Source organism: Excalfactoria chinensis, chromosome Z (genome assembly GCF_039878825.1).
Source record: "Excalfactoria chinensis isolate bCotChi1 chromosome Z, bCotChi1.hap2, whole genome shotgun sequence".
NCBI classification, from domain to species: domain Eukaryota; kingdom Metazoa; phylum Chordata; class Aves; order Galliformes; family Phasianidae; genus Excalfactoria; species Excalfactoria chinensis.
Genome location: NC_092857.1, coordinates 19,857,522 through 19,871,174, shown reverse-complemented (window position 1 = coordinate 19,871,174; position 13,653 = coordinate 19,857,522). Strand labels below are relative to the sequence as shown.

General features: G+C 39.6%; 1 protein-coding gene across 1 annotated transcript; it reads right to left on the bottom strand.

Moving 5' to 3' along the window:
- Positions 1–587: 587 nt before the first annotated feature.
- On the bottom strand, positions 588–13,618 carry PPWD1 (peptidylprolyl isomerase domain and WD repeat containing 1). The gene is made up of 11 exons (XM_072359311.1): positions 13,428–13,618; positions 11,645–11,747; positions 10,699–10,799; positions 9,655–9,775; positions 6,970–7,417; positions 6,248–6,438; positions 5,583–5,772; positions 4,385–4,566; positions 3,212–3,293; positions 1,893–2,075; positions 588–932 (listed from the first exon to the last, which is right to left on the bottom strand). Exons 1-11 carry the CDS (start codon positions 13,558–13,560, stop codon positions 789–791), a joined length of 1,878 nt encoding a protein of 625 aa, XP_072215412.1. The 5' UTR covers positions 13,561–13,618; the 3' UTR covers positions 588–788.
- Between the last annotated feature and the right edge of the window lie 35 nt (positions 13,619–13,653).

The window sequence follows — 13,653 nt, the reverse complement described above, 5'->3', positions numbered from 1 at the left end:
AGCTCCTGTATCTTGTGGTCTTATGTGGACATCAACAGTCAAAGATAACACTACAGTATCTTAGAGTAGACTTAACTATCCAGCATAGTACAGGATTGTATTTAGCCACAGGTTCACAACAGCTTGATGTGAGTAACCATGTCAATTAGGTATTTTAATAAAAGTTGTAACTTGGGGGTAAAAATAAAGCCAGCAACAGCATGCATGGGCTAAAATAGTGAGAAATTAAACATTAAAGAAACACAAGAAAATCGTACTGGCAATGCCAGTAGTTGTGCAGGACTTAATACACTGTTACTGCATGATTTGATCACTTGTTCATTTAGTCTGATGGACAGGGACACATACACAACTGTCTTGGAAGATAAGGTAAATTACATATGTCATCCTAGCACAGCCTATTACAGTCTAATTTTTGATGCGTGTGCATATTGTTGATGAGCTTATGACTAACCATCTGACCTCTTATCTCTGACAGAAATAAAGGTACAGACTGTACTCAGATCATATTCTAAAGCTGTTATCATGAACCATGGTGTGTGTTTGCATCTTCAGTCTTGCACAGAAGAGACAAAGGAAAAACAGTAGACGTTGTAAGAAAGAGGCCAATGTTTTTATTTTAAAAAGGAAAGTTTACCAAGAAATACAGGCTTAGGGCACTTCAGGTACGTGAAAAATAGTTTCTACATCCAGGAATTACCAAAAAAGTTTTTATTTCTTCTGTGTTCTTTCCTGGGTCCCACAACAATGACATCCTTCTGTTTGAGCTGGAACCTTCAACACCTGACTTACTTCACTGTGATATTAATGATGCTGATATCCTCATAGGGTTTGTCAGTTTTGGGGTTGACTTTAACATTAGAGATTCTCTGAACAACTTCCATTCCTTTAGTCACACGTCCAAACACGCTGTGTTTGTTGTCTAGCCAAGGCTGTTTGAAGATACAGCAAGAAGACAGAAAAAGCAGATTAAAATAGAAAGTAGCATGTAGGTTAGATACCAAATGAGCGACCTAGAGTAAGTGAGAATGAATATATATGACTACTGACTTTACACTTCTGTAAGTAACTGTAAAACAGCTGTTAGAACAAGCGACTGTTGGCAGTGCAGCTAATCATACTGAATTATCTTTTAAATTACCTTCCCAAAGTGCTACAGACATTGAGTTCCAGTAATGCAGCAACATTTCATAGTTCAAGGATTAAATTCATTTCACTGAAATGCACATTTACTTCATGGTAGTTTCACAATTGAATTTAAGAGCTAGACTAGAATACTACCTAATTTAAAGTCATAGGAAATGCCCAATTAGCAACTGGAATATAGGCAATGATGTGATTTAATGAGCTTCGAAATTAAAGGCAGATGGGTACTTCCTAAGAAGACATGTGACTCTGAGGAACAAATTTCTCTCAGTGCTGTGTTAAGGTATTCATTTTGCACATTAGGCTGCCCAATTTATTTACGTATTGCTGTGTAGTTGTATACACATCAAAGTATTAGCAGGGACATTTTCTAATTTGCTTACTGGCTTTTCTGTATAGGAATCAGCAACTTTAAGCAGTCATGCTGGTACTAATCCAAACAGTTTAGAATGGTCTTAACAAAAGGTAGATTTATGTTAAGTGTAAGCAGTATGTTAAAATATCCTAGTAATACAAAACTGGTTTTACTAAGAATTAGATTAGGTTCTTGCTCCAGTTAAAGTTCACAGGTCTGATCACAACGATCACAGCAGTTTCCTATTTCTTAGATAACTGCTTTGGTGAAGTCTATGCACAGTTCATCTTTGTGTGCAGTGCTGAGCTGCAAAGTAACCAGAGTAGTATCTGCATTTTTACTATGCAGTTACCATCTCACACCTTAACCTGGAACTTTTAATGCTACTTACGGTTGGCACTACTGTTATAAAAAACTGTGATCCATTAGTATTTGGTCCTGCATTAGCCATGCTGAGTGTGTACGGTCTGTCATGTCGTAAAGTTGAATGAAATTCATCTTCAAATTCTCCTCCCCAGATACTTTCACCTCCCATTCCTGTACCTGTGGGGTCACCAGTCTGAATCATGAAACCCTGCACAGAAGTTAGATGTTATTACATCATCACATGGAATAAATAAGTAAAAATATTTTATGCTACGGTTTTATTTTTTTTTTTCCCCAAGCTTGCATCATCTTTTTCAACAAAATCCAGTGCTAAAATGTGGTAGGTAAGGAACGGAGGTTAAAAAAAAAAAAAAAAAAAAAAGACTACACAAACAAGATTACTTCAGTGTTCCTGCTAGTGAAGGATATAACAGGTCTGTGCCTTCTGCAAAGACTTAGGCTCTATTCACTCGCTTCTCATGCAGTAAGAGTAAGAATCTTTACAAGAGATACAGTTCTGACATGAAAGAAAATCATAATTCATGCAGGGTTGCTGAACTGACATTTTTCTCCATTTTCAGATGTTTTCCACCTTTTCAGTTGCAGAACAACTATTAAAAAAACTTGATGTAAAGGCCTTCGGGATCACAGAATCACAAAATGATCCGGGTTGGAAGGGATCTCAAGGATCATGTAGTTCCAACCCCCCTGCCTAGCAGGGCCACCAAACATACACATTTACTAGATCAGGTTGCCCAGAGCCCCGTCCAACCTGGCCTTGAACACCTCCAAGGATGGGGCATCCACAACCTCCCTGGGCAGCCTGTTCCAGGGCCTAACCACTCTCCTAGTAAAGAACTTCCCCCTAACATCCAACCTAAATCTTCCCGCCTTCAACTTGGATCCATTTCCCCTAGTCCTGCTATTGTCAGCCCTTTCAAAGAGTTTACTCCCCTCCTGGGTGTAGGTTCCTTTCAGGTACTGAAAGGCTGCAATGAGGTCACCCCGCAACCTTCTCTTCTCCAGGCTGAACAAGCCTAACTCCCTCAGCCTGTCCTCATAGGGGAGGTGCTCCAGCCCTCTGATCATCTTTGTGGCCCTCCTCTGGACCCTTTCCAAAATCTCTATGTCTTTCTTGTACTGAGGGCTCCACACCTGGACACAGTACTCCAGATGGGGCCTCACAAGAGCCGAGTAGAGAGGGATCTCAGTATTTTTCAGACCTTTCGGGGAACAGTGATGGTGTTCCAGAAATCCTTTGTGCAAAAGCTTTTTCTTTTACGGCTGGCAATAAAATTACATAAACCACCACCACCACTACCAACAAAAAAACGTACAGGTTACCTTGATAATACGGTGAAATATGTGTCCATTGTAGTAGCCATTTCTGCTGTGTACACAGAAGTTTTCCACAGTTTTAGGACACCTGAAATCATGTAATAGAGAACACAGGCTACCTGAACATTTGTTTTGTGGCAAGGCCATAAAGGTTTTGGGTGAGACTCAGATCCTGTTGTGCTGAGCACTGTTTTAGCATACCGCAACAGGGCTCTCATGAAATAAGGTTAAACCAACCTCCCACTTCCTCAAACACAGAGCTGGAAACTAAGCTTGGGAGTGTGAAGCTGCACCTTCACATGTGAATCCAGCCGTGGGGTCAGGAACCAAATCTGTTCTCTCAAAGTCAAAACCACATGTTCCTTCTCCAGATTTCTATCTATATGCTATAGATATACAAAGACAATGCAGGAATGTAAGCTCCATATGCAGAAAGTATTTCTTTTACTTCTGTAATTCTCTTAAGGTTTTCAGTGCTGTGTACCAGAAGCAGAATCTGAAACTGCACTGTTTAAGTTTTACAGGGCGATTCTGCGGTCAGCACAGAGCTTGTCTGACAAACACTGTTGAGAACTACACTGCACAGGTGGGATCTTACTTTTCATTTAATAAAAACAATGCATACTGTTGTTAGTTCATGAATTCAAGTGTTTTTTTTGTTTCTCCCATTCCCCCAAAAGACACTACCAAAGTTGCAGCTGTGTTTGTAAAAATTTTCCACTAGTTCTATGAAATGGATTGGTGGCCAGAGTAGACCTACATATGCTGATCTAAACAGCCATACGCACATTCCCAGCAAACCAGGAAGTACCCACATGATGTCCATAGGAACATACACCTGGACATAAACGGTATCCTACAGCATCCTGTGAAACAACACAAATCAAACAACTATGGGAGCAGACAAAGTACAGTCCCAGTTCCCGACACACAGTACAAAAGTAGTCATTCACAACTACAGTCCACGAGAACTTGGCCCAAGGGCATTCAAAGCCACATCCTCAGTGTTATACTTCATTTTTTTTACCACTTCCATCTTGAAGAGATTTTAATTTCGATGTTTAGTCAGAAGGAAGTATTAGAAAAGGACAAACAACAATAACCAAGGCTGAAAGAATTCTACTTTGGATATATGTTGCAAGGAGAAACAGAGTAACAGAAAAACCACCAAATACATACTCAACGGGAAAAAGCTTAATATGTATATCTCCCATGCTTGTGTGGATAATGGCACTGTCTGAAACTCTCTTGGGACCTTCTGCCTGGGTGGCTGCCATGACCTCTTCTTTAGAAGGTTTCTCATTGAAGACATCTCTGTCTGAGTCTGCACTCTTTGTATCTTCTGGTTCACGCTTAGTAAACTGAAGAACAAAAGACAAGAAGGCAACAGTTTGTATTCTGTACTTTGTTTTTCCTTGTCTTACACAACAGTCTGTGCCCAAGACATCAATGTGCTGACTTAACTTCTTAGACACTCAACTAGATCTGAAATGTAAAGAATTAATAGATGGCATTTAAGTGCTGTGCACTATCAGTGCTTCTCTCTAGTCACAAATTTCTGTACAAATACATGCAAGTCCAACAAACTTTTAATGATTTGTTAACTTCTAAGCTACTTCCTCATTTTAACGTAAAGCCCACGATAGTAGTTCAGCACCTTTCCTTTAGAAAGGAATGTGATCATTGATGTGTGCTGGTATATTCAGACAAAATTGGCAGGTTGCATTACAAAACCTTTGGTTTCACCAAGAAGTGAAACTAAATTCTCCTGTCCCATTACTGCATTAATACAAAAACAGCAAAAACAGCACATTCAACTCAAAGCAGGAAAAACATCAGGAATGAAATTTTTAAAGCGCTTTTTTTTAAAAAACAAAACAAGAAATACAATAAATATTAGCGTGCACAAGAAGACACAGAAGCACAACTGTGTATCAAATGACAATGACTAGCTTTCTGTATGCATTCACTCGCCATACGTATGGTCATGTGCTGCCCAGAATGAGCATTATTTCCATACTGAATATGGTTTCTCTGTAAGCACAGTATCTTGTCAGGTTTTTTCTAAGTGTTCTTATTTTAATTTCTTAAACTAGACCGACTCTAATTCAGACAGCGAAAAACATCAAAGTTTCTTTAACTGCTTGAGCAATTGTGAAAACAAAGTTAGAGTACAACACTGTTTCTGATCAATTTTTAGGCAGTTCAAGCTAAAAATTTTAGCATGTGCTTTCAGTTTAAAAAGACGCCGCTGGAAATGCTGCATTTGCAAACTTTTGAGACAAAAGGCACTGAAAAGGCTCAAGTATAAAATTAAAAAACAACAGAGAAAAGTCTAATAGAAAAATAGAGTTACTTAAATGGACATCACACACACCATGTAAAACCTGTTTTTTTTAAAAGCTGTGCAGATTACTGTTGGATCTGCCTGGATATTTTGGAGAACAGGGTTTTCAGATGCCTTCATTTCTATGGTGATTGCAGCACGATGCTTCTTTGCAACTCCTTGGAATAAAGCTAGTTGCATCACCCTGATGTTCTCTTGTTTTCCCAAGATACGAATGCACCTGAAGTATAAGGCAAAGAAGTGTAAAAGCTGTTAGCTGCTCACAGTCAGGGAATATCTCCTTTCTGACTGCAAGAAACTCAAAGCAAAATTCCAAAGCCTCCCCAAAACAGTTTTTCATAATTGTATTTATACTGCTTCTCTATTCGAACTTGCTACATAATCTACTAGCCAGCCTCCCTACCCTGTAGAGAACAAACTGCATGATCCACGTTTACTTTATCACACTGCTAATTAGAGATTAATCGATTACTCATTTTTATTATGAATATGCCTCACATATTTTCTCATTTTACTAAGCCTTGAATTGCAAAAATCCCTTAATAAGCAAGGAAATATTTTTAATCAACAGTCTGACTGAAGGCTCTCAAATAACAGAAAAATTAGTGGTAACCAGACATGACAAGTTTTAAATGGGAGTGATTAAGCATGGAACTCTAAAGAAATTTATCTCCTCACATCTCGCTAACACTTACCTGTTAGTCTCTACATTTATGACTTTAATGCCCAACATTGTTCCATAGAGAACGAAGTGTCCAGTTTCATCAAAGATTATATTAATTAATCTTACTGCATCCACCTTCTCCAGCTCACGCTCAACTGCCATGCGCCGGCCAAACTCCATGTCTGGTAGTTGCTGTCTCATCTGCTGAAGTTCAGTAAACATCTACAGGAAAAAAAAAAATCACTATTACACTTATGCCCTGATCCAGACAAACACCAGACCACATGCTTCCAGAATACAGAGTCCAAGCAAGAATCCAACCCAGCTCAAACTTATCTGAAGAATTAAACACAAGTAATGCTCTTCTAATGACCTAATAGGCATGTCGTACTGTGCTGAAGCAAAGAAAAACAAGTATGCAGCTGCCTTAACAAAGTTTTAAAAATACTTCAATTTTTTTCATTACTATGGTTATTACTTATTATTTTTTTCTCATTGCTTCCTAATAAAAAGAAATTTAGCAATATGAAGGCAGATGAAAAGTAACAACTCAGTTTCACTCAACAGCTCTAACGTGCATCAGTAAGAATTAATTTTGGGGGTGAAACAACACAAAAGCCAAGGAAGGGAACAGAGAAAACCTTTTCTGAGCAATAAAGCTCAGATTTAGAAAGATAATCATGCAGGTGCATGTGTTGATCACTAAAGTTAAAGACATCGAGACACAAAGAGGAGAACCAAGACCAAACTCACACTCAGAGATTCATCAAAGACTCTCATGAGCTTTCCCGTCAAAAATCGGAAAATCCTGACTTTTCTGTCAGACCCAAGAGTGGCCATTTTCTTGCCATCAGGCGAAAAACTTATACTGGATGGGTAAGCTTTGCATTTAGCAAATTCATACAGATCAGTATCTGTTTTATATTCCCAGTTCACATTCTTGGGAAATTTATATTCGTGAGGAGTACCAGTCCAATACTCAATCATTCCAGATTTGTCAGAGGACACAACTACTTTGTAGACAGGATTCAGCCGTATCTGAGTAAGAGAAGATGTATGGAGTTTATCAAACACATGGAGTGGCTGGTTATTTCCTCGTCCATCATAAATGAATATTTTTCCCGTGGTCTTCTCAGATGTTGCAACAGAAGATATGGCATCTCCCGGGCAATATACCCATTCACACTGGCCAGGTGAGTAGCTGCAACAAGAAGGGGGGGACAAAAAAAGAGAAGAAAAATAATGGGTATAAAAGAAGAAAAATGATGGAAAACCAACTAAATAGCACTGAGTATAGCATAAAACATTATTTCTCAACCTCTGTGACTCAGTAGCACTTTTCTTTCAGCTCTTAGTGGTTAATGCTTCAGTGCAAATGAAGATAACTGCACCTTGGGCATATACTTACTGAAGGTATAGCAAGGCTTACAGAAAACAAAAGTTAATTATCCAAATATAAACATGACAATCACGCTAAACTTATATGTAACTGTTCTGAATATATGAGGGCTGCCATGAAAGTAATGCCAGTTTTATTATGTTGGCCCGTGATGCCAGAGGCGGATGGTGATGGTTTGTAAGCAAAGATGCTGAGAACTGGAACTCCAGACTAAATGTTGGACAATGAAGAAATGATAGCCTCCATAGGAAACTCATTACTATGTGTTCTATCTCTTATCAAACTAAGAGACACTAAAGGCCTAACAGATTCCAGATACTAATCTTTTAGATTGAAAAAAAATAAATAAATTAAAAATCTGTGAGGAATAATGAATACGATGGTTGATAGCTGTGCCACGCTATCCACAATTTCTGCAGAAATAGCTCCCTTTCTCCCCATGATGAAGGTAAGCACACAGCACTAGAATCTGCAGGCAGCTACACTGTACACATTAGTTAAAAACGAAAGGATCGCAAGAGCATCAAAGCTAATCAACTATACAGCATACTGGCATGTTCCCATCAAAGAAGACAAACAAGTTAATGCAAGCTGAAATGATGATACAGCACTTACCAATTCTAAATTAACAAGCTTGAGCAAACACCCATTAATAATTCTTACGTCAATAAGCTGCCCAATAAGCACTGACACTGAATATAATGAAATGGACATTGAATCAAAAAGGGTATTCACAACACTGCTTCCATTACAGCTGTATATGTTCCTCTTCTTCATTAAAGAGACCACTTCAGGTTTAACACAACTATCCCCAGAAAAATATATAGGGAAGTTTGATTACTAGTGCTGAAAAAAACTATTCAGAGATATGGCAGGAGAACATAGTACAGACAAACACTAACAGCATTATTCACAGTATCCCCAGTGCAAAATGGATTTAAATTCTACCTTAGCTTCCCCTGAATTCTCACAGAGAAAAAGAACACCTTCTACAATAACACTGAGCTAAAGGTTTTTTTAATATTAAGTTCACTTTATTTCATTATGTAGTTTTACTGATGTTGCAGTGACACACAGGGCTGCTAAGCACAAAACACCAGTAAAAATAAAAGACTAACTGGAATTTTTCTACATCAGACAGCCAAGAGGTAATCAATTCCTATGGGCTAAGTGCACTATCGGGAGGATATTACTAACACTATATCCGTAAAGCAGCTAACATAAGCATTTATATGGGCACTCTAAAAGGTATCTAGATACCACTTTTAACAGCTTTCAAAGCAGTGGAAGTCTTGGCGTTAATTTCAATTACAAGAACAATGTCAATAATGAACATTTTTCAGTTTATACTTAACTCAGTTTCAAAATTACCTACTAAATACCAGACTACATGGGATAAATAGTCTCTGGTATCACAAGGCTTGTGGACATATCAGTACCATTCTTGGTAGAGCATTCATTAATCCTTCTACTTCTTGACCACAGTCTAAAATAGAAACCACAGGATTTGTTTTCCTCTGTTGCTGATATAATTCCAATAATCTCCAGTCCTATCTCTTCCAAGTTCTCTACCTACCTACACTGTAACAAAAGTGAGATTAAAGAAAACAATGCTCTTTTTAATATTAGAAGAAAATTGTTAGCCTTAAAACAAAAAACAATGGCAAATAACATATACAGGCCACATTTCTTTACTACTGGAACTGTTAGTTGGTTATAATTTCTAACATTCAGTGCCAAAAAACTGGGACAAAAAAAGAAAAAAGAAGATGCCTAGCTAAATTATTTAAGGAACAGCATATCCTTCTGCCTTTTGACAACAGAAAAGGATGTAGTCATACTGCATTCACATGAAGGATGCACACAGTCATAAACTTTTCTACTGTCAGCCAAGTATTTTGCTTAATGCAACGTACTCATCTTCATCTCATCAGAAGAAAGAAAAAAATCGAGTCAAACAAATTATTCACTCACCTCTTACACAAAATAATCCCCCATCACAATCCCAAATAAGAATTTTCAAGAACTGAGCAACTTACCCAAGTTTCAGCATGTTGATCATATCAAAGTTGACTACATCAAACACCTTCATTGCTTTGTCATCTCCAACTGAACAGAATAATGCCCCTTCTGAACTAACAGCAATACTCTCAATAACACCTATCAAAACAAGGTAACATAGTATTAAGACAAGGAAAGGTGTATCTATCATTCATTTCAGTACTCCACGGGAAAAGCAAACAGAAAAAAAGCACCAAATACTATCTGGGCAGAGAGGATGGACCACTTACTATCTATGTAAGTGAAAGTTTATTCTAATAATGACTTTAATTTAAAACATCAACTGGGAAAAAAAAGAAAAAAAGAAGGAAAACAAGACTAAGGCACAGTAGTAAAATAAAAGCACTTTTAGGCTTGCATTCTCAAGAGAGAAACAGCAACAGAATGCTAACTATTGCAATCCTGCTTTTCACATTCGTTAGGGATCAAAATGACTGCATTTGAGACTTCACAATACTTGTTTTTCTTGTTTTTGCTCAGTAGGTTTCATTCTCACATTCTGTTTCTGTATATAATGAGAAAGTGATGCTTAAAATCAAAAACTCATCATAACATTATACGCTGCATATCAAACAGTTTCTTTTCCATTAAGCAGACCATGATTTCTAGTGAGTACCTGAATGTTTTGCATAGTATAGATGAGAGGAAGGTAACATGATCTCAAGTAAAACCTTTTTGAACATCCCCAGATTCTCTCCATACTGTTCTCTCTCTCTCTTCTTTTTTTTTTTTAATAGATACTTTGTACCTGTCCTAGACATTCCCCTTAAACCAGGGTACAAGGCAGTAAGTGATCTACACCAGGACTCATATTGCACATTTTGTTCCCACACTATTCCTCCTGCAGTTTGAGAGCAGACTGTAAAAGGACAAGTAGAATTAAGCACGATACAGTTTAATCCCTGACTGCAGTAAATGGGTCCCAGAACCTCTCTGCTGTCAGATTGTAGCTCCTCTTCAAACTAAGGCAGGGAGTGAGGGGGAGCTCTTTTATAAACAAAAACAAACCCACAACTCCTCACCTAAGTGGCTACGGAAATGTTTAACAAACTCAATCCCTTCTTCTATTTTTTTCCAGAATTTTACGTGTCCATCATGACTTGCTGTGATGATAAAATCTGTCCTACAATTACAAAAGAAGAAATACATAAATGTACATGCTAAGTACTTTCACAACACGTCTGGATAACAATTAAGATGCTATAATTAGTGTTGTATTGAGAATAACATTTACATAAACTACTGTAGCAGTCTGCCTAAATGAATACTATCAATTTTGAGAAAGCAAACAAATATTTTAAAGCACTCTGGATTAATCTACAAAAGGTCAACAGTCTAAAGTTAAGAAATATATAATACCATCCCTTTTGACCATTAAGTTTTACTACTTCTCTAGCTCTGGTTCACAGCAGATATTGCTCGCTACTCAATAACTAAATCTCTCTAATACACACATACTTAGGTAGATAGAAACACTCACATTGAAGAAAAGAAAGCTCCTTTCTCAGTCTGCACAGTTCCAGTGAATTCATTTAGTTGCAGATTTCATTTGATTGCAGCCACTATTTTATATTACTGCACATGGTGTACACTGCAATAAGGATTTTGAGAATCCCTTTTTGTCTGTTTAAATAACTTCTATAGTGCTTTTCAGAAAGTGCTCTCCTTTGCACACAGTGTTGAAAAAACAGAATCATAGAATACCCCAAGTTGGAAGGGACCCATTAGAATCATCAGTACCAACTCCTGGCTCCACAGAGCACTACCCAAAAATCAAACCCTATGTGTAAGTGTCCAAACACTCCCTGAACTCCATCAGTTCAGGGACACCACCATACTTGAAATACCACCTCTAGACATAACAGATTTCAACTATTAGGCTTTTGCAGTGAAAATTTCCTAGTATCCAAGAATACATATCCAATGGCAGTAAATAGTAGGAAATAACAAACAAAAAAACAGACTTACTTAGTGCATGCCACATGTGTAATGACATCCCTGTGCATGTAACTGCGTTCATACATTGAAGCACACGGTAGATTTTCAAGATAGACATGTTCAAATTCAAGGACTGAACAAAATAAAAGGAAAATTAGAAATGCTGTTTTAATAAAATGTTCATAAAAAACCCCATAAAGCTTCTTTTTGCCATTATTACCTTCAAAGAGCTTATTGCCATTTTAGTAGAGTACAGTAGAGGCTTCCGCAAACAGAATAAAAGGGATTTCCACTGTGGCTCAGATTTCTTGATTCACGGTATATGGAAGACATTCAAAGCCTCTTTTTACCAATGCAGATGCTCCCTTTTAGAGCACCTACTACTTTGGCTTTCTGAATGTGTAGAAAGAATTTCATTATATTTTTAAGGCAATGCCAGAAAACATAAGATGAACCACAGCTCCTTTTCTTCCAAAAGGAATATGTATCCTTGTTAAGAAATTCAGTTTAGTAAGTGCTAGTATGTAACTATATCATTTCTTAAATGGCCCATCTAAAATAATCTCATTTTCTGTACTTCTCGCCTGTTTCTACACCCTCTTATTATCTGTGCAATTGTATTTGTTACTAAGTTGGCAAACCCTCCTGGAGACTCTGCAAGGGCATACGGAGAAAAAAGAGAGGTGACAGAACAGCCAGCATGGCTTCTTTAAGGACAAACCTGCCTGACAAATTTGGTAGCTCTCTGCATGTGGGTTACAGCATTTTTGAATAAGGGAAGAGCAACTGCAGTTATCAACCTTGTCTGTTAAACAAAGCATTTAATGTTGCCTCACACAGCATCAATGCATCTAAAGTGGATAGGATCTAATGGATAGATTGCCTGGTCAACAAGGAATTCACTGGAAGTTGTGACCACTGGCTCAATGTCCAGGTGGAGACTACTGATGAGTGGCATCCCTGCAGGAGTTGCTGCTGGGACCAGTGCTCTCTAACACCTTTGTTGGTGACACGGGCAGTAGGACTGAGCACACCCTCAACAGATCTGTCAGTGACACCAAGGTGAGCAGCACAGTCGACATCCTGCAGGGAAGTAATACCATCCAATCCTTAAAGAGATTGAAAACTGGACCTATGTGAGCCTAAGGAGGTTCAGCAAGTCCAAGAGTAAGCTGTATCTCTTGGGTCTTATCAATTGCAATCATAAACATGGGCTGGATGAATGGGAGTAGCTCTGAGAAGGACCTGCGGGTGCTGGCTGATGAAAAGCTGGACATGAGACTGCACTGTAGGCTTGCAGCCCAGAAGGCTGAGTGCCCTGAGCTGCATCAATACTGGGATGGTGACAGGTACAGGCTGTCCCCCTCCACTTTGTCCTCTCTATTGGGGAACTGGACGATAGGATAAGAGAGAATGGTTTTAAACTGAAAGAGGGTAGATTGAAGCTAGATGTGAGGGGGAGGCGCTTTACCCAGTGAGGCAGTGGCACGGCTGCCTAGAGAAGCTGTGGGTGCCCCATCCCCGCAGTGGTCAGGGCTGGAGGCGGCCCTGGGCAGCCTGAGCCGGTGGGGGCAGCCCTGCCCACGGCAGATGCTTGTAAATGGGTGCGCTCTAAGGCCCCTTCCAGTCGAAGCCGCTCTGTGACAGCCCTCCGGCTCAGGGATGTGACGCAGAGTTAATTCCTCAGCTAAAGGCTCCAACAACCCCGGCTCGGAGAAGCAGCGCCCGGCAGCCCGCCCGAGAGCGCAGCGGACGCACGGCCCGGCCCCGCACACCACCGTCACACAGCTCCGCCCCGGGCGGCTGCCGTTACCTCTCCGCTTCTTCGTCTGGGCCGCCTCCCCCGGGAGCGGCCCGACCCAGCGCTCCCCGTCCTCTTCGTCATCTTCCTCGTTCTCCGCCGCGCCGCTCACCTTCCTCTTGCGCTCCGGCTCGGACGACGCCATGCTGCCTACGTCACCTTCCCGAGACGCTTCCCTGCCGTCGCGGGTTCCCGCCCCCACCGCCCTCGCCGGGCGCCCAAAAGTGGCGCCGCAGGG

What these genes read in the sequence shown, in the direction of transcription:
- PPWD1 (XM_072359311.1), bottom strand. Translation starts at nt 13,560, where the DNA reads ATGGCGTCGTCCGAGCCGGAGCGCAAGAGGAAGGTGAGCGGCGCGGCG. An exon ending in CCAGACGAAGAAGCGGAGAG is followed by an intron (nt 11,748 to 13,427) that starts GTAACGGCAGCC and finishes TATTTTGTTCAG; the next exon opens with TCCTTGAATTTGAACATGTC. An exon ending in ATAAATGTAGAGACTAACAG is followed by an intron (nt 5,773 to 6,247) that starts GTAAGTGTTAGC and finishes CTTATACTTCAG; the next exon opens with GTGCATTCGTATCTTGGGAA.